The sequence below is a fragment of the Aotus nancymaae genome, unplaced genomic scaffold, assembly GCF_030222135.1.
Source record: "Aotus nancymaae isolate 86718 unplaced genomic scaffold, 86718_ANA_hifiasm-v0.15.2.pri h1tg000064l_1, whole genome shotgun sequence".
In the NCBI taxonomy this organism is placed as follows: Eukaryota; Metazoa; Chordata; class Mammalia; order Primates; family Aotidae; genus Aotus; species Aotus nancymaae.
The window spans coordinates 22,372,395-22,396,575 of NW_026988479.1; the positions used below are offsets into that span (position 1 = coordinate 22,372,395).

Sequence of the window (24,181 nt, forward strand, 5' to 3'; positions counted from 1 at the left end):
CTGAGGTACACCACTTTAGGGGCAAAGATTTGGTTTTTCTAGTTATTTGCTGTGATCCTTGGGTCAGTGACCTAATCCCTCTGAGCCTGGATGGTCTCGTCTATAAAATAGGGAGGATGATAGCATCTTTAAGGGGTTTGGAGAAAATTGAATGAGAATACACCAGAACAATTACCAGTTCCTAGCACATAGTAGTCAGTGCTCACCAAATGGCACCTGCTATCGGGAAATTAATGGTCCAAGATGAGGGGAGGCCTAGACATTGTTCCCACACCCCTGCCAACCACATTCACCAAGTTCTGGACAACTTCTAAAATTAAAGCACAGTGCAAGTATTAGTGAGCTATGGAATGCATCTGTTTTGGCTCACTTCAATAGCTAGTGCCTGGCACAAAGTGCTCAGGAAATACTCTTAGAAGGAATGAATAATGGTGTCTTGTTGCCAACATTATCAAATGGATGAAGAAAGCCCACTCTTTTTTTTCTGGCAGTCTCCTCCAGCAAAGGCCAATCTTGAATGTTTCTGAGATAAACAAAACCCTTCCTAAGATACATCTGTGCATCTATTCCATTAAGCAGCCCAGGAGATGGAGAGATAACTGCCTCCTGCTTCCTTACAAATGATCAATTTGGGCCTTGGGACCCTCACTTTCATCACTCTTTCCTCAGGTTTCTCAATAGGATTTCTAGGAATCCAGTGAGATGTCTGATCTTCATGAGACCTAAATTCTCTATTATTTAAGGCTGTGAACTCCACAGACTTGGATCCAATCTCTAGCTTCTGAGAAATGCTGCCTTACAGTCTTTCTTTATGACAGAGAATGTCTTGTAGCTTTGATACATTTTCAGAAGAGAATCAGCAAATGCTCTCCCACTAATTAGCCCAATTTGAAATCCTCTTCTTCCAGAATGCCTTTTCTGATTCTCCAAGAATGGCCAGGCCTCTTCCTGTTTTGCCACATCTAGTTTTGTTGCTTTTCTACATTCCCCTCTCTTTTGTTTCCTCCACCTAGACTGTGAGGTACTTTGGAGCAGATTCTGTCTTTAGCAAGGTACTTATGATGGTGCCTTGCACGTATTGAGAGCTCAAGCAACACTGAAGAAATGAAGAAGCAAATAGAATGCAGACCCAAAGCACACTCCAGGGAGCCGCACGGTGTTACCTGGGCAATGATATCCCCATTTTCAGCATGAACTTGAGCAATGGCCCCCAGCTCTCCCAGGCAGGTGAAGATCTCATAGAGCTGAAATAGAAATGAGTCTTTGTCATTCTTGAGAGCACTTTCGGCAGCCCCACATAAGGGCCAATTACTAGAGCCAAAGCTAAACAAATGAGATGAAGCAGAGGAAATAAGTGACTAGGGCAGATACATAGACTACATAGGCATGACCAAAGAGGACTGCTAGTCCAAAGAAATCCTAGGAAAGGCCAGGCACAGTGGCTTACACCCATAATCCCAGCACTTTGGGAGGCCGAGGGGGGCGGATCACAAGGTCAAGAGATCAAGACCATCCTTGCCAACATGATAAAACCCGATTTCTACTAAAAATCCAAAATTTAGCCAGGCATGGTGGCATGTGCCTGCAGTCCCAACTATTTGGGAGGCTGAGGCAGGAGAATCACTTGAACCCAGGAGGCGGAGGTTACAGTGAGCCGAGGTTGCAGTGAGCCAAGATCGCACCACTGCACTCCAGCCTAGGTGACACAGTGAGACTCTGTCAAAGAAAGAAAGGAAAGAAAGCAAGAAAGGGGAAGGAAGGAAGGAAGGAAGGAAGGAAGGAAGGAAGGAAGGAAGGAAGGAAGGAAGGAAGGAGGGAAGGAGGGAGGGAGGGAAGGAGGGAGGGAGGGAAGGAGGGAAGGAGGGAAGGAGGCAGGGAGGGAGGGAAGGAAGGAGAGAAGGAGGGAAGGACAAAGGAAGGAAGGAAGGAAGAAGAAAGGAAGGAAGGAACCTTTGTTCCATAGGCAGGAAGGAAGGAAGGAAGAAAGGAAGAAAGGAAGAAAGGCAGGCAGGAAGGAAGGAACCTATCATGTTCCCCAGGAAGGAAGGAAGGAAGAGAGGAAGGAACCTATCATGTTCCCTAGGCAAGCAGAGCAAATATACAATAACGGCCTCAGAATTCTTCTCAACAAATGCTCTAGAAAGCCACTACAGCCCGGGCAGAAACAAACACAAAAACTGAAATCCTTATCTCTTAACCTGTGAAGGTAGACATACCTTCCCCTCTAACCAGGAGGCATGGGAATTCATTTCTTGTATTTTCTCTGAAAACTTAGCCTCTGTCTAAAGCAAACGCATGCCATGAATTTCTTAGGAAGAGAGTCAGAGGCAAGGCAGTAGGATTATCCAATCAACAGAAGGCCCTCCCGGTCCTGCAGGTGAAGAGCCTCACACTTTCACTGGGCTTATGAGGGGTTTGGAGTTTGGCAGATGGAGATTTAGGCATGTTCTTCCTCTTGCCATTTAAGAAAGCTGCTGCCAGTGGAAACTCTAGCTCCCTGTCTGTCTTGCCATGGGCACCCTGCCCGTTACCTTATTTAAAACGTAGCATGGACTGCAAGGGCTTCAAGAAGCACTCTGGCCCAGTGGTCTCCCGCGGTGACCACAGTGATTCATGTTACAAGGGCCAAGGTCATTAGCAACAATAGGAAACTCATCCAGATACCCCAAACCACAAAGCAAATGGGTTGTTACCTCTGTGTTAGATACTTGATACAAATCCTTATAAGCCATATAAACCATGAAGGAGTTAACCCCTGCAAAAGAGGGATGGGAGGAAAAACAAGAAAAAGACAATGTTATCAGGACTGTCCTCCATCCTTTGCTCCCACTTCCATCGACCATGGGACCCTACTGCATTACCCAGGCTCCTGTCCAACATAAAGCAGATATTTATATTCTGCAAGAGCGTTTTGCTCTGCCCACCCCTGACCCACAAAATCAAAAATTCCTAACAGATGTCACAGCAGAATGGCCTCTTCTTCTATGCCTCTTTCTAACCTCCTCTGTCCAGCATTCCCCAGCCCAGAAGGTGAATAAACTTTGACATTGCTCAAGGCAGTAGTAGGTGGCATTAAGAATCACTCTAGCACACCAGTTGTGTTGCTACACTGGGGCTGCATCATTGAAATCCACCACATACTAGTTCAGTGAGCTTGGGATGCTTAACCTCTCTGGACCTTTGTTTCCTCACCTGTAAAATGGAAAAATAACAATACCCTACTTCATAAAGTGGTTGTGAATATTAAAGGAGAGAATACAAACAGAGCTCTTAGTAACAGGTTTGGCACATATTTGGTTTCCATTAAAAATCTCCTTGGTTCAGTTCATTTTACTGTGCAGGGTGTTGGATCTGAAAGAACTAAGATGCAGACCCTATGGAACTAATGGGCAGATCCTTGTGCTTAAATATCGTAAGTTGTAAGGTTTATATGTAAAGATCTATTTAGATCTCACCCCAAATAAACTACTAATACAGTGATTTACAGAAATAGGTGGGACTGAGGAACTGAGAATCATTTTGAGGAAAGGAAGATAATTTTGGTCTCTAACCATTAGGGCCCTTTCAGCCCACAGTGTTCTGGGCCAAAGTAGATTGTAATTTGAGAACCACTCCTACCCAGAGTGGTTCAACTCAGGCCAGTCTACCCAAACACTACCCTTCCCAAAAGCCTCTACATTATCCATGGAATGATCCAGGCACTTTGACAGAGAAGTGAGTGCTAAAGCTATTCAATATTCTACCCCAGTTGAGATACCCAGCATAAAAGCAAATACAGAAAGAAGGAGTTAATCTCACATTCTGTGTCATCAAAGATTGGGCAGGGCTTGTGGGGTAAGGAGGGGGATGGAAAGAAAATATCATCCTCTGAGGGGGTCATCATTTCCCTTCCATCCTAGGGCACACTCTTCCACTGGACTCCTAGCATTTGTCTCTCGACTACTCCTTTGGTAATGGTTCTTGTACCCCATGGCATTTATTCTGTTGCTCTTCATGAGCTTGTTTCCTTTTGCCTTGGGTGTTCAGCAGAGACTATTACTTACACTTCTCTAAGACCCCCAGGCTGCCTTACAATGCTGAACACATTGTGCATATGTGTGCATGTATGTATGTGGCGGGGGGGTTGCAATATCCAATGATTAAAAAGAAGCAGAGAATAGAGGAATTTGAGAAGACAGCGGAAAGTAAACCATGAACTCACTGAGAGGACATACCCTGGCACACACACAGAAACACATATACATGAATATGTTTTCACATCTTAAGCTCCCAGCCTGAGTACCAACACATCCTTGCTCCTAGAAATGCCTTGGCCTTTTCTGAGGATGCCATTGTTATATGATAGTAAGGGTTTGATCTCTCTCTAGAGCAAAAATGATATGAGTTAAAAATCCCTAATCTCACAGGTTGTACTAGCCATATGACCTTATGCAAGATTAGTTAGCCTCTCCTAACTTCAGTTTCTTCCTCTGCAGAATGGGCAGTATTGCACAGAGGTGAAGAGCATAGAATCTGAATACACCTACTGCTTACTAATGCTGTGATCTTGGGCTGCTTATTCTGTGCCTCAGTTTCTCCATCTGCAAAGTGGGGAAAACAAATCACTATCTCACAGGGATCCTGTGAGAAGTAAGTAAAGTACCTGGAACAGTGTGATATCCCTACATCCAGTGCTCACGCTCAAGGTTCCAGGCTCCAAGCAAAAGATAGTGACTGAACTGAGTGGACAGTGTTGGAAGGACCAGCAAGGAGAAGGTAAGGGAGGAGGGAGGGCAGCACGTCCAGGCTCACCTTTGTCTTTGATGAGGTTGTGCACTTCCTGCTTGACGCTGTCATTCCAGTGGGTGATGTCCACATGCAGGGCATAGTCACAACAGCTCTTCCCATCAGCCCACTCTCTCCACTTCTCATAGGCCTCAGTCAGGCTGGACTCAGGCTCAGGCACCACATGGTCAACTGAATGACAGAGACCACAGATCGGTGACTCTCAGACACAGGCTTTGCTCCCCTCTGCCCAGGCCTGCTCCCGCTTTCTTAGCTGTGGCTACAAAATCTCTATATCCTGAGCATGGAATTAACCTTTGAAGGGGTTCGCTGGTAGTTTCAAGAATGCTGATGACTTAAATGTCACCAAGCTATGTGATTTGGGGCAAATTACTAACTTCCCTAAACCTCAGTTTTCTTTCCTTTAAGTTGGTGCCAAGGAGGGTGAGAGTCCAGGTGTTACTAGTGCCTTTCTTCTGAGTTTATAAGATTAAATGGGAAAATGCATGTAAAGTACTTTACCTAATGCCTGGCTCATGGTAAGTGCTCAATAAATGCTAGCCATCTATGAGTGCCTACTATGTGGCATTATTACTAGCACTGTGGGGAGGTCACTGCTAGTGAAAAAAGTCAGACTCTGCCGAGGGTGAAAGTGGGGATTTAAAGCTAAGTTAGGGTACAAGACATTGAGGCTCTCTGCTATAGGACAAAGCTGGTATCAGTTACATAAACCTGATACTGGGCCCACAGATCTTATTTCCATGGAAACTTTTTGTCAAGAATCTGGTTTCTGGCCGGGCGCGGTGGCTCATGCCTGTAATTCCAGCACTTTGGGAGGCCGAGGCGGGCGGATCACGAGGTCAAGAGATAGAGACCATCCTGGCCAACATGGTAAAACCCTGTCTCTACTAAAAATACAAAAATTAGCTCGGCGTGGTGGCGTGCGCCTGTAGTCTCAGCTACTCAGGAGGCTGAGGCAGGAGAATTGCTTGAACCTGGAAGGCAGAGGTTGCAGTGAGCCAAAGTCGTGCCACTGCACTCCAGCCTGGTGCCTGGTGACAGAGTGAGACTCTGTCTCAAAAAAATTAAAAAAAAAAATTAAAAAACAAAATAAAATAAAAGAATCTGGTTTCTTTGAGGCCCAAATCTACTCTTTCACCTGCAACCATGGATAAATTTTTTTTAAACAATAGCATCTACAGTTGATGAGGAAAAGGCAAAAGTTACACTTTCATAGTTCCCTGGATGGCTGAGGCAAAATACAACTCAGGACAAAGTACAGCTAAGGACAACTTTCCAGAGAGCAACTTTGAAATATATATAAAAACATGGACATTTTTCAAACCTTAACCCAATAATTATTCCCACACCTATGAATTATTCCTAGGGAAATAAATGAGCCTGTATACAAAATTTTGGTTCCAAGGATGTTTGTCACTTATTTATATAAGTGAAAAACTGGAAACAATTGAAATTGTTAATTGAGGAGTGAGGTTAAATACATAAATCCTGATGCTTTTATAAAGTGGATGATGAGGAATCCACTTTAAATGTTGGAGTGGGATAAAAATGAATGGAAAGATATCCATGACATACTATTTAGCAAAAATGGCAGGTTAAAATATAGTACATATACTATGTTCCTAGTTTTGCCAAACAGGATTTTAAAAATGTGTCCAATATACAGCCAAACTCTAACAGTAATGTGGGATTATGAGGTTCCTTTTCTTCTTGCATCTCTAGGGTTCCTAATTTATCTATGAAGGACACAATTGTTTTTGTGGTTCTTTGTAAGTTTTACTCTCGTCACTGGGACTCTGACTTCCCTAGTGCAGAAGGCCAAGTGTAATACAAATCTCAAGGATGCCAAACAAGTCCAGTTCCTTGCCCAGATGGAAGAAAGCCAAACCAAGATCACTCATTCCCGTAGTCTTCTACCAAAGGCAGCCCAAGTGCACTTATCGGAAAGCAAATGCATGGAGCTACATTACTAATGTCTGGGTCAACGCCAGGGTTTTTGTCAGCAGGCAGCTGCTGAGAAGTCAGCAGGCTTCCACCCTTCAGCTGGAGAAAAGCTTTGTTCTCCCAGAATTGCACCTTTTATGGCTTTGGTGCAATCTTTCTGGGCTTCCACACCCAACCAGCTGAAGCTGAACCCTGCTCATGCTTCTGTCAAAATGAAGTGAAAGACAGTGGATAATTCTACAGCTCAGGCTGTTCTGTGCTCTCAGGGCATGTATATGGTGTTAAAATAAACAGTGCTCTGCCTGACCCAAGTTTGGGGTCAGCACTGGGATGGGACCAAATTCATCAGGATTCCTTTGGGACAAGAAAAACTGCCCTGGAATGCTATTGGTTCAGTAATCCAATGGCGTGCAATTCCCTAGATTTTTTTTGGAATTGCAATAGAAAAAAACAAAACAAAACAAAACAAAAATTAAAAACAAGAGAAACTACTCCTACAGCTTGCCAAATGTTAAAGATATGAATTGGTCAAAATACAGCACAGACCAGATAGCAGTAAATGTGACTGGAAGTCAAAGATGCAGATGCCTCCAGCAGCAGTTGCTTTTATGACATGGCCAGTGTCCCAGTAAAAGTTTTAAACTGAGCTCAGTGAGTATGAAAACCTCCACCTGACACAGGTTCACCCACTGAAGCTCACTGAATTTCCAAGAACTATAATTCTCCATAATCCCTCTCCCTGTGATACTCCTTAGCTCCATTCACGCTGCTCTGCCCTCCTTTCTCAGACCCAAATGGGCAACTTTGAAATAACATTTTATCTTCTATTCACAACTTTTTAAGTCTACTTTCACCACTTGTCCTGAGATGATATTTCCTGATTCTCCACTCATTGCAGGAGCCAGCCCCTGTTGCTACAGCAGACAAGAAGGCAGCTGCTGCCATGGCCAAGAGTCTCATGAGTCTCTTCTATGTAGTTACAGGAGTTCCCATTTCCTCACCTCAATCTGCTTTTCTCAGGTTCCATCAGGCAGAACATCTATAAACTGAATTGGGGTAAGTATACAAGTTATAGTAAGAAAGCTCTGGAGATACATTCATTAAACACACACCTCTGAGAAACAGGAGTCTATAAAATCTGAAGACTTACTGATCATGGTGGTGCCACCTGCTAAGGCCGCCTTTGTCCCTTGGAAGAAGTCATCCACTGTGGTCATTCCCTTATATGGCATCTGGAAGTGAGTATGGACATCGATGCCTCCAGGGATCACCATCTTCCCATTGGCTTCGATGGTTTTCACTCCTCCAGGAACAATCAGATTGTCTCCAATTTGTCTGGTGAAAGAGTCAAACACCTCGTCATTTAAAAGTGCAACTTCCAAGACAAATATAGTGTTATGAGGATTTTAAACAGCGTTACTCATATTTATCAAAGTAGTCTTTGCAAGTGACTCACTAGCTTAGCAATCTATGAACAAAGATAGATAACACTTGGAGAAGGATCTAAATAATATAAAATAGTGCACTGTTAGAAAAGACTGAGGAAGGTAATAGTGAACCATAAAGAATGGGTATGGGAACTTACCTATCTTTTAAGTGGGGTCATCTGTGGTCCTAACAAAAGATTCTATCTGGGATATTTCCCACCCAAGTCTTCACTCCCAATTCCACCCTTTGCTGATCATTTACCAGCCAATCACAGCTGTGCAGATTCACCAGGAGGAAGTCAAAGATGCAGATGCCTCCAGCACCGGCTGCTTTTACGACATGGTCATTGTCCCAGAAGAAGCTTTTAGCTGAGCTTAGTAACTATGAAAACCTCCACTAGACAAGGCTTCACCCAGGAAGCTTCAGGGCATCTCGGGGAGGAATGGGGGAGACTCAGGCAGAAGTATGCCAATGAGTATCTCAAAGGCAAGCTTCCAAGGAAAAGGACAAATACAACTAGTCCCCACACAATGCTACTTATAGATCATCCAGTATTGCTTGGTTCCATACGAGGTATCACATCCTTGATTTAAATAGCTGGTCAAACACGTCCACTATGGATACCAGGAAGACCTAAGATTCATAAGCCTCCATATGACCATTAAAAATCTCCTACCTTGGGATATCTGTACTTCGCTGTCCATGGCATAAATACTTTCCCCTTTTGTTCACAGGCAGCCAAGAAAGACACTCTCTTGGGGCAGTAAGAAGTCTACCACTGGCCTGCCAAACTCCAAGTTCTGGGACTAAAATAAAGTATTCCTAACATCTCTAAGAGTTCAACTTTACCCCATCACCAATGAGCCATTCCAGAGCCACCATAATTCAAAATATGCTGGAAAAATGCAGCCTCTAATCATAAGTCCATTCTAGTTCAGATACTGGCTAATTCTGTTCCCATTTTTCTCTCTCATGGGTTCTCCTCTAAGGAAAATTGAGAAACAAAAGCACAAGGAATTGCCTGGCTTGTGTGTGTGTTTATGTATGTATGTTTTCATCCATTTTAACAACTAGTTTAATATCAAGCCTGAAACAGAAATGGTTTCTTCCTTCTTTACTGCTCCACCAACCAAGGCCACATTAATCCTTGAAGTCTCAGCTTCCATCTCCCCTCCTTCATCAAGTTTCTAGCAATAGCCAAGTCTAGTAATAAGGAGTAAGGCTGTGCTCTAGATGCAGGTTATCTGCATTCAAAATCCTAGCTCTGCTAGCTACTAGCTGTGTATAGCCAAATTACCTCACCATGCCTCAATTCTTTCCTCTATAAAATGTAATAAAAATGCCTCCTCCATAGGGTTGTGCTGCAGATTAAATGTGAATATATGTTAAGCCTATAAAACACTGTTGGACCTAAGAATTTGATAAATGTCAGCTATTATAATTAATAACCAGTCTACTCCCTTCTCTGAATCTCACCTATTCTATGAATATAATACTTGATATGCTACTCCTTGGGAATGCTACATCGTTTGTATATATATACATATCTCAATTCCCATAAAAGACCATAAGGTCCCAGGGGGAAGACAGCATGATGATTTGGGCCCTGATAATAAGTACCAAACCGTGTAACATAGCATGAGTCCAATGTCTCAAAAAACTGCTTGGCACATATCAAGTATTCCACAAATATTCACGGACAGACAAATAACTGTGATAGTTAGAGGAGGTTATTTCTGTTCTTAAGCTCTGTGAGTTAAGAATATCATTGGAAACATACAGAATTTCAGGATTGAATTAGGATCATTTACTTAACCTTCTCTCCACTGCCAACACACACATCAGATAGTTAAATTCCTTCTACAACATCCTTGGCAAGTGGCCTTTCAGTCTTTCTAATAGAGATGGCACAAAAGGTTCATCTTATACCTTCAACTCTGGTTGTAGATCCCTGAAGCACTGTGTGAAGATGGATTCTAAACCTGTATTTAAGACTCAACTGTAAAAAGTTCTACGATCAGAAGATCGGGCACGTTCAGGGTATGGCCATAGCATCACTCCTATTCAACATAGCACTGGAAGTTCTGGTCAGGGCAATCAGGCAAGAGAAAGAAATAAAGGGCATTCAAATAAGAGGAGAAGAAGTCAAATTGTCTCCATTTGCAGATGATGTGATTGTATATTTAGAAAACCTCATCGTCTCAGCCCAAAAACTCCAAAAGCTGATAAGCAACTTCAGCAAAGCCTCAGGATACAAAATTAATTTGCAAAAATCACAAGCATTCCTACACACCAATAATAGACAAACAGAGAGCCAAATTGTGAGTGAATTCCCATTCACAATTGCTACAAAGAGAATAAAATACCTAGGAATACAACTTATAAGGTATGTGTAGGACCTCTTCAAGGAGAACTGCAAACCACTGCTCAAGGAAATAAGAGAGGACACAAACAAATGGAAAAACATTCCATGTCATGGATAGGAAGATTTAATATTGTGAAAATGGTCATACTGCCCAAAGTAATTTGTAGATTCATTGCTATTCCCATCAAGCTACCATTGCCTTTCTTCACAGAATTATAAAAAACTACTTTAAATTTCATGAATAATAATACGAATAATAATAAGCCTGTATAGCCAAGACAATCCTAAGCAAAAAGAACAAACTACCTAACTTCAAATTATACTACAAGGATACACTAACCAAAATAGCATGGTACTGGTACCAAAACAGGTATGTAGACCAGTGGAACAGAACAGAGGCTCCAGAAATAACACCATACATCTACAACCATCTGATCCTTGACAGACCTGACAAAAACAAACAATGGAGAAAGGATTCTCTAGATAATAAATGGTGTTGGGAAAACTGGCTAGCCATATGCAGAAAACTGAAACTGGAGCCCTTCCTTACACTTTATACAAAAATTAACTCAAGATGGATTAAAGACTTAAGTGTAAGACCTAAAACCATAAAAACCCTAGAAAAAAACCTAGGCAATACCATTCAGGACACAGGCATGGCAAGAACTTCATGACTAGAACACCAAAAGCAATGGCAACAAAAGCCAAAATTGACAAATGGGATTTAATCAAACTAAAGAGCTTCTTTACAGCAAAAGAAACTATAAACAGAGTGAAAAGGCAACCTACAGAATGAGAGAAAATTTTTGCAATCTATTCATCTGACAAAGGGCTAATATCTAGAACCTACAAGAAACTTAAACAAATTTACAGGAAAAAAAAAGAACCCCATCAAAAAGTGGGCAAAGGATATGAACAGATCCTTCTCAAAAGAAGACATTTATGAGGCCAAGAAACGTGAAGAAAAGCTCATCATCACTGGTCATCAGAGAAATGCAAATCAAAACCACAATGAGATACCATCTCATGCCAGTTAGAATGGCAATTATTAAAAAATCAAGAAACAACAGATGCTGGAAGGCATGTGGAGAAATAGGAATGCTTTTACACTGTTGGTGGGAGTGTAAATTAGTTCAATCATTGTGGAAGACAGTGTGGTGATTTCTCAAGGATCTATAACCAGAAATACCACTTGACCCAGCAATCCCATTATGGGTATATACCCAAAGAATTCTAAGTCATTCTACTCTAAAGACACATGCACACATATGTTTATTGCAGCACTATTCACAATAGCAAAGACTTGGAACCAACTCAAATGTCCATCAATGATAGACTAGATAAAGAAAATGTGGTACATATACACCATGGAAAACTATGCAGCCATAAAAAAGGATGAGTTCATGTCCTTTGCAGGGACATGGATGAAGTTAAAAACCATCATTCTTAGTAAACTAACACAGGAACAGAAAACCAAACACCACAGGTTCTCACTCATAAGTGGGAGTTCAACAATGAGAACATATGGGCACAGGGAGGAGAACGTCATACACCAGGCACACCAGGGCCTGTCAGTGGGTGGGGACATGGGAGGGATAGCATTAAGAGAAATACCTAATGCAGATGACAGGTTGATGGGTGTAGCAAACCACCATGGCACATATATACCTATGTAACAAACCTGCACGTTCTGCACATGTATCCCAGAACTTAAAGTATTAAAAAAAAATTTCTGTGAATAATTAGTGCTGCCTATCATGAGCTCTAAAATGAGGAAGCATTTGGCAACAAATTTTTCCCATTTTTGCAAATCTCTAAAGGAGAAAACTTGTTACCTCCAATAGAGCCAACTATATATAATAATATTTTAGTGAATAGAAAAACATAAAATCAATTGTGGCTTATATTTTGAAGAGATTATTGTCATATTTTTTGGTTTGCTCATTGTTTCCATTTGTCTTACTTCCAATATGAAAAAGTAATAATGTAAATTGGCAAGGTAAATATTTTTGTTCTTGCATTTGTTCATTCATTCATTCACTCACTCATTCATTCAATGTATTTGACGAATACGTTAACCTTTAGCAAGTTATTTACTCTCTATATGCCTTTTTCTCCTTATCTCAGGAAAGAGAATAATAATAGCACAGTACTTACTTTGGAGGGCTGCTGGCTGATTGAATGACAGAAAGCATGCAAAACATTTAACATTCTCCCTGGCACATATTACACACTAAATAAAAAGTAGCTCTTATCAAATCTTTATGTGCTAAGTTCTGAGTTAAGTACTGGGGATATGGAATGAACAAGATACATAAGTAAGATATGAGAGTAAGTAAGTCTCCTTACTCTCAAAGGAGACTAACAGTGTCAGAATTGCTATGATTAATGAAAGCACAAGCTGGTTTTGTTTGTTTGTTTGTTTTTTGGGGTGGAGTCTCCCTCTGTCACCCAGGGTGGAGTGCTAGAGTGCAGTGGCATGATCTTGGCTCACTGCAACCTCTGCCTCCTGGGTTCAAGTGATTCTCTTGCCTCAGGCTCCCAAGTAGCTGGGACTACAGGCATGCACCACCACACCCGGCTAACTTTTGTATTTTTGGCAGAGACAGGGTTTCACCATGTTGCCCAGGCTAATTTCGAGCTCAAGTGATCCACCTGCCTCAGTCTCCCAAAGTGATGAGGTTACAGGCGTGAGCCACCATGGCTGGCTGGGCACAAGCTGCATTGAGCTCACATAGAAGGGAAAGCTAGTCTAGACTTGGAGGCTGGTAAAAAACGTTTGTCTGCAGAAAACTATATCTAAGCCAACTTTTCAAAGATAAGCAAGAGATCTCTTATAACCAAAATCTTTAACTAGTCAATGAAGTTAAGCCATATAAAAATAAAATTGAAAGGGGTCAGAGGGGGCTAATAGAATGGGTTGAATACACCAGTCTTATACAACATCTTACCGGCATGGTAGTGTACTTTGTTTTCTGTAATGAAACACTATGTAAATCAAATCCTCTTTTAAAGTTCACTATGTAGGAAACCTGCACATAAAACTCACTTGGTGGCCAGATGCAGTGGCTTACACCTGTAATCCCAGAACTATGGGAAGCTGAGGTGGCTGGTTTATTAGGTCAGGAGATCGAGACCATCCTGGCCAACATGGTGAAACCCTGTCTCTACCAAAAATACAAAACTTAGCTGGGTATGGTGGTGTGTATCTGTAATCCCAGCTACTTGGGAGGCTGAAGCAGGAGAATCGCTTGAGCCAGGGAGTCGGAGGTTGCAGTGAGCTGAGATCACTCTACTGCACTCCAGCCTGGTGACAGAGCGAGACTGAGTCTCCAAAAAAAAAAATGTACCTGGCTGTGCCACTTATAGGCATCCAATAGTATACCATTTTAGAATGTAATTATACATCCCTAATGAATTTATTTGGAAAACTTGCCTGAAATATATGTCCTATCTGTGCTCTACTCACCTAAGTTCTATCCTTATGTCAAGGTTCAGTTTAAATACTCTCTCCACCCCAAAGCCTTACTTCTAAATGAATTTCTCCTTCTTTGTACTTCTAAATCACTTATCCTGACTTCAACTCCTTTGATACTTATTGTACAAAGCCTTATATTTTTAGGATGCTGTAATTTGTGCACATTTTACAGGATCCTTAAGGATGATGGCCACATTTTCCACTTTTCCATGACCCATAGAATGCTCATCAATACTTTCTGCACAAAGTTGCCCTCAGTATAATTTCATTCTGTTGATTAAATTCAGATTTTTTTTCACTACATTCATGTAATTCAAGCTTCTTTATGGGCCATTAATGAAGTGAGGAATTGCAAAAAGATAAAGAGAAGAAGTTCCATATACATACTTTATTAAGCCATCTTCCATGTAAATATCAGCATAAAAGGACTGATCATCGTTGACGATTCGGCCTCCCTTAATAAGGAGACGGTCACTCTAGAAAAGAAGGAAAACATGAGTCATTATCACAGATAGTATTTCAGAGAAGAGTGGTCTGCCAGGTTTTCCCAATTCATGTTCTAGGTGTCTAGTAGAAACACATTTTCCAAAGACATCTGTGTGTTCACTGCACTCAACATTTAAAGAGGTGTATTTGCTGGGGATCCAGTCTTTCTTGTTTGCCCTTAATTCAAATTATTCTGGAGTTTCATCTCTTGCTTCTGCAATCTATTAATATTATAGCCACCTGGAAACATAGCTATTCAAGTAAGTGAGACATTCTTTATATTTTCTGATTCAGTATGCACTAAATATTTAAAGTGGGACAACATGTGCCTCAGTGCCTAGTGCACTCTTTGGTACTCTGTTGACATTCAATAATGATTCTCAAAAATAAAACTTATAGTTAGGTATACAAGGAAAACAGACTTTTAAAAGTATTTGTAATGACATGAGGACATGCTCAGAATCACGATTATGTCTAAAACTCAAGATAACTTACGAATGGATGCACAAGTACGCACAATGTTGTAAAAATGTATAAGAAAACCACTAGAGGGAAAAAAGGCAAAGTATCTATAGTATTTAACTCATAGTGGAAAAATTATGTGTAATTTATATTTACCTCATTATACTCAATATTTCTCACATTTTCTGAGTGCATTTCTTTATTGCTTTAATTATGAGAAAAATAAAGCCTTTTAAAAAAATTATAACTTAGATGAAATTTGAATGAGTTACCCAACTGAAAACAATGCAAATATACGCCAAAGTTATTAATAAACATATACTTTATATGTAAGTCAGGAGAGGGATAAATCAGTGTTAACTTTACAGATCACAGATTTCATTAAATGAATGGAGCTTAGACTGGAGTATGAGGGATGGATGCAGCTTTGTTGGGTTCATGGAGGAGAAAACAATTCCAAGGAGTCTGGCTGAGTGTAGCTATAGCATGAATAAAGAATGAGAGGCTGGACTTTGTGAAGAATTCAACTTCACAAAGAGATTTCAACTCCATCCATCCATCCATCCATCCATCCATCCCTCCCTCCCTCCATCCATCCCTCCCCAGGTCATTGCTTTTATGGTGTTTAAAGGGAAAGTTTGGCAATAAAGAAACAAAATCAACAAAATAAATCAAGCAATCTACAATTACAATAAGTGTCACAAAATATAGGGGAGTGGGTTTGTTTAGAGACTGGAAAACATCTTTTCAGGAAAGAGCAATTAGATGCGGGGGCGGGTGGTGAAGAACTTCTGTAGGTAGAAGGAATAGCATGTGCACAAGCCCAGAGGTAGGACTAAGTTTGTTTCTCTGAAAACCTGAAAAAGCTCAATGTGGAAGGAGTTTAGGGTTCAAGGAAGAAAGTGGCATTAAATCAGGTTGGGGAAGGTAGGCAGGCTACTCACGATGGGTTTGGTAAGAGTCTGGGTTTGAATGAAAATACACTGAGACATACGTCAGGATTGTAAACAGAGGAGTGAAGACCTGTGTTGAGAAGTCAGCTCTGGACTGCACTGCTCAGGGCAAATGTTCTCCGTGGCTATTTGACTATGGGGATTAAGAGTCATCGATCAAGGGGTCAAGGACAGGGAGATACCTTATGCAAGGCCAACCATGGTCGTCATTCCCTTGATGCTGATTCTCTAAGCCCCTGTTTGAGAACACCAGCTTTCAAAGAGGACATAAATTTTATGGAGGAGGGGACCCCACAACCAGGCTGACTTCTAGGTTCAGAAATGAAAGGGCCAGAAAAGGAGATTTGAAGGTAGGCCTCATCTGGGATACAGAAAATTACCACTTAGTTTCTCCTGCTCTTCAAAGGTATTGCACAAGAAGAAATTTCATCATGTCATATTGTCAGGGGAAAATATATCTTTTTTTTTTTTTTTTCTCTTTTTTTTTTTTTTTGAGACGGAGTTTCGCTCTTGTTACCCAGGCTGGAGTGCAATGGCGCGATCTCGGCTCACCGCAACCTCCGCCTCCTGGGTTTAGGCAATTCTCCTGCCTCAGCCTCCCGAGTAGCTGGGATTACAGGCACGCGCCACCATGTCCAGCTAATTTTTTGTATCTTTAGTAGAGACGGGGTTTCACCATGTTGACCAGTTTGGTCTCGATCTCTTGACCTCGTGATCCACCCGCCTCGGCCTCCCAAAGTGCTGGGATTACAGGCGTGAGCCACCGCGCCCGGCCAATGTATCTTTTTTAAAGATAAAGATCAACAAGTTATTTCAAAACAAACTACATATGAGGCAAGGAAGACATGCCTATGAGGTCAAATACAAATGTCCACCACATATGATATACAAGCCCCTCGTGATCTGGTCTGTCAATATGTCCACCCTCATTTCTATCATGTATAGCCTATATTTAAAAATGACAAGACATGCAGTTCTTGTCACATTATCAGGCTCTCTATCCTCACATAATCACTTGGCATCTAGCAGTCATCTCCTTTGTCAAGGCTCCAAAGGGTTTTTCCTCCAGGATGTGTGACTTCACTTTCCAGCAAATTTCACCTGCTCCCATTGCAATTTAGTTGGAAAAATAACAATGTTCTACTGTAGCTGATTTATTGTTCAGTTATCTCCTAACTAAACCAAAGACTCCTTTAGTCTTGGAACAATGTGTCTTTTGGTATTTCTACCTTAGTTCCTCGAGCTCATCCTAGACAGCTGTTCCATATTGGTTGAATGAATAGGTGAAGGGTGGGACACAGGAGGTTGTATTATAGCCACATGATGGAAAGCTGTCTAGGTCAGAATATTGTGGGAAGTGGACAAAAATTAGAGTTTTAAGAAAAAAAAAGATGGCTTAGTGATCTACTATTTTAACAGTACTGCAAAATTATATGAGGCAGTCTTAGGTCTGTGCTTCCAAACTAGTGTGTACATTAGAAAAATACATATTCCCAGGTTATGTTCCATGTCACCAAATCTGTATTTTATAAGCTCCTTATGGAGCCATCAGCCAGCTCAGCACCAACTCACAGACTGGTACAAGGAACCACTGCCCACCTCCCTGCCTCCAGCACTACCCTACAGTTCTGTGTGTGTCCAGGAAGGTGACAGAGTATCTGCAATAGGAGCTTCACAATAATAACAATCTTGGTAACTGTAAGAGTCCCATCTCATAGCTCAATGCTTTTCTGATATTCTTTATCTTCCAGCAAAGAGCTGAACTAAAGTGGTTTTTGGAAAGGGGCCAGTTTCTGTCTGAACTGAAACCAGTTATGAAATATGACCAGTCTATGACATCCAGCCCTGAGCCACTGGTGTGATCATCACTCCCTTCAACAAGCATCAACTGTCAGCAAAGGGACAAATGCTATCTCCTGCCCTATGTACATCAGGGGGATAGTAAGAGCTGATCCAAGTGGAATTAACACCACTGAGATAGTGTTAACAGAAACTTTTCAAATGGTAATTAAATACAATATTTCTGGCTCAATAATCAGGAATCTAAACAAAACCCAAAGATGAATGATAGGCCTGGTGTAGGTTTCAGAGAAGAGATTAAGAAGACCTTTGCTCCATGGGCTATAAGTATTAATATTATTGTTATTTGTTTTCATCATGCAGAGCAAAAATATCAAAACCTGAACTTACAGAGCTCAAATAAATGCTTCCCCTAGGGGTCATTGGCTTGCCCTGCTATCCTCCCCAATTGTAACTCTTTCCATGGAAGGGGAATCAACTACAAAGGGCAGCCTACACAAATTAGTCATCAACAAAGAGGAATCTGAAAGGTAATTCTTGGGCTCGGCACTGAGGAATGTGAGTGTGGGGTATGACATAACCACTGACCACCCCCAGGTCACATAAAATCAAACCTCACAGCACACAAAGAAATGTTTGTCTATGAATTTGTGGATGAGACTGATAGATTAACATATGATAGGATTAAAAGCCAGCAAGATGAACAAACCCAACATCTCTGATTAAAAATTGCTCTTTTCTGCTAGTACATGGATAGAGCTGGAAGTGATTATCCTTAGCAAACTAACACAGAATAGAAAACCAAACCCTGAATGTTCTCACTTATAAGTGGGAACTGAACAATGAGAACACATGGACACAGGGAGGAGAACAACACACACTAGGGCCTGTCGCAGTGGGTGGGGTGCTGGGAGGAGGGAGAGCATCAGGATAAATAGTTAATGCATGCTGGGCTTAATGCCTGGGTGATGGGTTGACAGATGCAGCAAACCACCATGGCACACGTTTACCTATGTAACAAACCTGCACATCCTATACACGTATCCCAGAATTTAAAGTAAAATAATAAAATAAAATAACTGCCCTCAGTGATGACTACGGTTCAGTGGGGCTCTTCACTTTCTGTTCCTGGCAGCCAAGACTGCCAAGTGTCCATCAGCTGATGCCCGAGGACCTCAAATGGTCTTGTCTACAAGTTAGCAGTCTTTCTAATGTAATTATATATATAAATAATTATGATATCCCTAGGGCATTCTGTGGTCATCTGAAGGGTATCTGGGACCCAAGATGAACCTATTCAGAACTTGAAGCAACCAGCCACTGACCCTGCCTTAGACCCGGCACAGCTACCAAGAGCTGAGTGTGTCACTGTCTTGCAGCCCAGTGGGGTTCTTGGCATACCAGCTGGTAAGTTTGGATCCAGCTGGGTTTTCCCTCTGCTGGGAGAATGAGACAGACCACTTAACTAGGTGTGTGATCTCGAGTTTGGACTTAACCTATCAGGGCATCGTTTTTCTTCATCAGCCCAGAGTGGATAATAATACTTAGCTTGCCTCATAGGGTGGCTGCCAGAGTGTGTGTGTGTGTGTGTGTGTGTGTGTGTGTGTGTGTGTGTGTGTGTGTAATCTAGCACACAAGTAAATAGCTAATAAATATTATATTTATTCCATTAATATTATTTATAATACTTTGAATGCTTTTAAGCCTTAAGAAGTATGTTGGTGAGAGACTACTGTTTCCATTTTCCAAATGGGGAGATACACAGAGAGAGGTGAGTGACCTTCTCCAGATCACAGAGTAGATTAGTTCCAATTGGAAGTAAATCCAGGTCTCCCATCTCCTGGAACAGCACTGATTTCTCCTAGGCCCCCTGTACCAAGTGTCTTTAAACCTTATTACAAGTGGCTTTTTTCTGACAGGCTCTCTTTTCTATTTAATATTGAATTTGCTCCAGTGTCCAAACTGCTGACCAGTTCTCTGAGGTAGGTAGCTTTAGGAATCCAACTTTCAAGCCACTACTTATAAAATCAGTGCAATAAACCTGCCCCTTATGACCTGACTATGTTAATATAGTTTATAAAGGGATCTACTTTGCAATCCAGCTTTGCACAGGACCTTAAAGTGTGATAAAAGTCTAACATCTTTTCCTTCATTAGGATATGATACTGATTAGGAAAACTAACCATAAAAAACTCAGTGTGAGAGAAGGAGAATGAAAGACAGAGAGAGGAACAAAGAAATGAATAAAGGAAGGCAGTAAAAAATAGAGGGAAAGCAAAAGAGAGGGAGGAAAAAAGGTAGAAAGGAAGAGAGGGAGGAAAGGAGGGAGGGGAAAAAAGAAAGGAAGCAGGATAGGCACGGTGGCTCATGCCTGTAATCCCAGCACTTTGGGAGGCCAAGGCAGATGGATCACCTGAGGTCAGGAGTTCAAGACCAGCCTGGTCAACATGGTGAAACCCAGTCTCTACTAAAAATACAAAAAAAAAAAAAAAAAGGGGCCACGCATGGTGGCAGGTGTCTGTAATCCCAGCTACTTGGGAGGCTGAGGCAGGAGAGTCACTTGAACCTGGGAGGTGGAGGTTGCTGTGAGCCGAGATCGCGCCACTGCACTCCAGCCTGGGCGACAGAGTGAGATTCAGTCTCAAAAAAGAAATAAGAAAGGAAGGAAAGGAGGGAGAAGAGGAGGAAGAGAGGAAGGCGGGGGAAATGGAAGATGCAATAAATGCCATAACAAGGGATGTTATTAAGAATGACTGATGCAAGGTAAAATAGGGAATGAAAAGACAGAATCTTGAGCTAAAAGCCTACTGGAGACATTGGTTTCCATTTCAGTTTTCTTCCCCTACTCTTCAACTTAGAGAACATAAATTACCACCTTTGTCTATCTGGGGTAATGAGAACATGCCTCCCGGAGAAACCAAAGCCCTCCGTGGACTTCTTCCCAGTCAATAAAATCAGCCTGAGAACAGTGCTTAAGACACATCTGTTCCACACTCTGCAGACATTCCAGCAGCTCAGAATAAAAACTATAATCCTATAAAGAGGATATAGAATGAAGAATGAAACTCCCAAAATCAAATATTTTGTTACCTGAATTAACAAAGTGCAGACTCTGACCCTCTCAGTGGGGATTCAAGATCCTTTTAAAATCCAGATGAAGGTGCAGTGGTTATTTAAAATAAATTCCATTTGGGCAATTAGATTTGATTTCCTAAAAACACTTTCACTCTTAAGAAAACATCAGGATGGATAGACTGCATGGATGAAATCTTGTTTTTCTTTCCCAAAGCAGCAACACTTCAAGAAGAGAGGAACAAAAGACATTCTAAGATAGTCCAGTTGACTCAAGGTGGTATTCAGGAAAGGTATGAAATAGGCTCTCAGGAGACTCGAGTTCTCATCCTGGCTCTGGTATTAAATATGTTGCCTTGGGTGAGACATGCAGACACGAGCTTGACTTCCAGCACTAACACTACCTGTTATGGATAAATGACTTCACCTCTCTGGGTAGGCTTCAGTTACCTACTTCATCAGTGAACAATGGGGACAATGATACCCTTTTCTGAGGGTGCAGGCAAGGATGATGGGGCATACTATATATAAAGGGCTAAACTTTGCTTGGCACACTGTAAATGCTCAATACATGTGAGCTACCGTCATCATTATTATTTCTTACATTTATAACTGGCCATTGTACAACTCCTCTCTCATAAATACTCAAAAAGGACTGAACTAACACTGTTAATCAAAATACAACAGACCTTGCCATAAAGGGAATTCCAGAGACGCCAGTCCCCAGCCAAGCCTCAGCAACTGTTCTCAGCTCTTGCCACCAGCAGCCAAGGTCAGCCAAGACTTCCCCTTTTAAACCCAACTCCACAGGACAAGTTCTCATGGCCTCTCCAGGTCATTTTTCCTCTGGAAATAAGCTCTTGTGAGGAGATAACAATCTACTCTCTTCCAGCAGGACTGCAGAGTGGGAAGTAAGGTCTTAAAACTGCCTCCTACCCACGCTCCCTCCAGTATATGGGTGTATTATTAGGACCCTCGATGACAAGCATGCCATTGAGACAAAGAGAAAGGCCTGAGAGAAGATAGAGATCTTGAGGAACAATGCAGTTTCTTGGCTCTGAGTCTTTATTGAAACTGGGCATAGTTTACCAGGGTTGGCTATTCCAAACCTCTGAACTGCTACAGATGAGAGCCTCATCTTTTTCCTCATCATCTAAACACACTTCCAACCACTGAGGTGTGTGAGAAATAGGTCAACTTGGGCACTCCCTTTAAAATGCAACCTACAAAGTAGAATATATAATGCGTGAAAAGCAGTATCTTTGGTTTCTTTATTATCTTTGGTTTAGCTCTAGAGGGACAGATACAAGGTAGGAAAAACAGAAATGTGGAGGCAGCAGTAGCCCCGGACAGCATTAACCAGGGCAGAGTGGCTGCTCTGTTGTCTGAAGTGGAGAATCAAAGCCAGCTATGTGCATCCTTCCCTCCCTAGAATTTCATGTTAACCATTTTAAAGACGTCATTATCAAAGGGCCTGACAAGTGATGTGACCTGCCCTGGGTCAGAGTGGATGAGGGACTAGACTGTGGAGGGCACCCTAATCCTAGCTCCCCGATAATGGTCTCTTAATCTTCAACAGCATTCCAGACACAGATAAGTACAAATGGATAACAAGCCAGGAGCAAGAGAGTAGGGAGGGGATTGGACAAGCATTGTCTAACAGCACTGGACAAGAGGAGCCCCAGAGTGATTCCATTCTCAAGGAGGAAGGTCAGCTGGATCTCTGTAGCTCAAACCTCAGTCATTTGTGCACTACCTGCATGATATCTGTCACAGCCTGCTATGTCAGCTGTGCCATTATTTGATTAATATTATCCTTAAATAAACATATTTTAAAAGAAAACACTATCTTAGTCTCATAAATTCTGAGCTAGTGTTACTTGCCAAAAATAAACAGTGAACCTAGGAATTAATACAACAAAAACATCACTAAGTTTTTTCAGCATTCTGCTGCCTTCAAGAGGGTTCTAAAGGGTGATCTTGGATCTGTTATTTTGTTAAAAAGGAAGATTATCATGGATCAGAGAGATGTTAATGAGAAACTAATACTAAACAGAGACTTTTCCCTTGATCTACTCAGAAGATTTGAAAAAGAATTACAAAGGGGACAAAATTTGTCATTCTGTGATTCCATGTTATTTAATGCCCTCTTCCAGAATTCCCTAAAATGATCTCATGAAACAGCTGGAACCAACTCTGCTACTGAAGCATGGGCCCACATGAGTCCACATGGGCCTATCCAAAGCAAGAGCAGGACGCAAAGTACAGTGACGGGGACCACCCACACCAGGCAATACAGCAGAAGGATGAGATTACTGGGGACCACGATCTGGGTCCGAAGCTTGGGTGAATGGGGAAAGAGGCACGGTGGAGTAGGGTCAGGTGTAGAAACAAAGATGCCTTATCACAAAATAAGATGCCAGATCTGGGTAAGTGAAGAGATGTAACAAATCTTTAACTAGGTATTTGGTTGGAAAAAATAGAAAGCTTGCTGCCTGGGAAGAAAATCAGCACTAATAGCAATTTTTAAAGCTACCCTGAACTGTGGGTGGCAACTGCGGGAGTCCAGAAGCCAGAGCTACATTAGCAGCTTTGCCACTAAGTTATTCTGTGATTTCAGGCAACTGACTTGATCCTTCTGTGTACCTCAGCTTCTTCAGCTGAGTGAAGGTATATCTTTCTAAAAAGGCCTATTTATATATCTGTAAAGTATAGATAATAATGCTTACCTCATGGGGCTACCATGAGCGTTAAAGACATGATGCAGGGTTGGGCACTCACAAAACACTCCTAAGTGGTAGGCATTAGAAATATAACTACTGCTCCCACTACTGTGCTACAACTTCTGCTTTACTGCTCTTGTTACATCAATGTACTGGTAAAGTCAACTCCCAATTAAAGTACAAATGTAAGGCAGCTATTACCATCTTATATAAACTGCTTGAGAAATCTGTTGCTCAGGACCACAGTATAAAAGTCCAGTATGGATTAAAGCCAAGTCAGTGCTTTAGAGAACTCACTCATGCCCCTCTTTCTTCTGGATTTATATGATTGTTTTGTGTTTTATTACTTGTTTGTTTTGCTTTGCATTGTTCCTTTTTAGGCCTCAAATACGTGTGCCGCGGGTGGAAGCTCTCTTGCATACACAGACTAGAGGACAGACATCCAGCTTCAATTAAATAGGACCTCTTATCCCGTGAGCCCCTGAGCCCGTGCAAAAGCCAAATGCCTATTCCATCAAGAAGTGCCTAAAATTCAACCTACGTCTTTATCCTAAGGCTAAACAAGTTTAATAATTCATTCCTGAAACATATTCTTCTGTAAGTACTAGCCATGAAGTTGAATAGAGAAGGTATAGAGAGAAGTAAAGATAAAACAGTAAGAAATAAAAGTCAGGATCACAAATAG

General features: G+C 41.6%; 1 protein-coding gene across 2 annotated transcripts in view; it reads right to left on the minus strand.

Moving 5' to 3' along the window:
* DPYSL3 (dihydropyrimidinase like 3) overlaps positions 1-24,181 on the minus strand; it is a 115,060-nt gene that overhangs the window by 18,309 nt on the left and 72,570 nt on the right. For both annotated transcript variants that reach the window (XM_021677456.2, XM_021677458.2), the window contains exons 2-6: positions 14,388-14,476; positions 7,880-8,064; positions 4,792-4,956; positions 2,694-2,755; positions 1,164-1,244 (exon numbers count right to left, since the gene is read on the minus strand). In XM_021677456.2, coding sequence (XP_021533131.2) covers positions 1,164-1,244; positions 2,694-2,755; positions 4,792-4,956; positions 7,880-8,064; positions 14,388-14,476 — 582 coding nt within the window. The remainder of the gene's footprint in view (positions 1-1,163; positions 1,245-2,693; positions 2,756-4,791; positions 4,957-7,879; positions 8,065-14,387; positions 14,477-24,181) is intronic.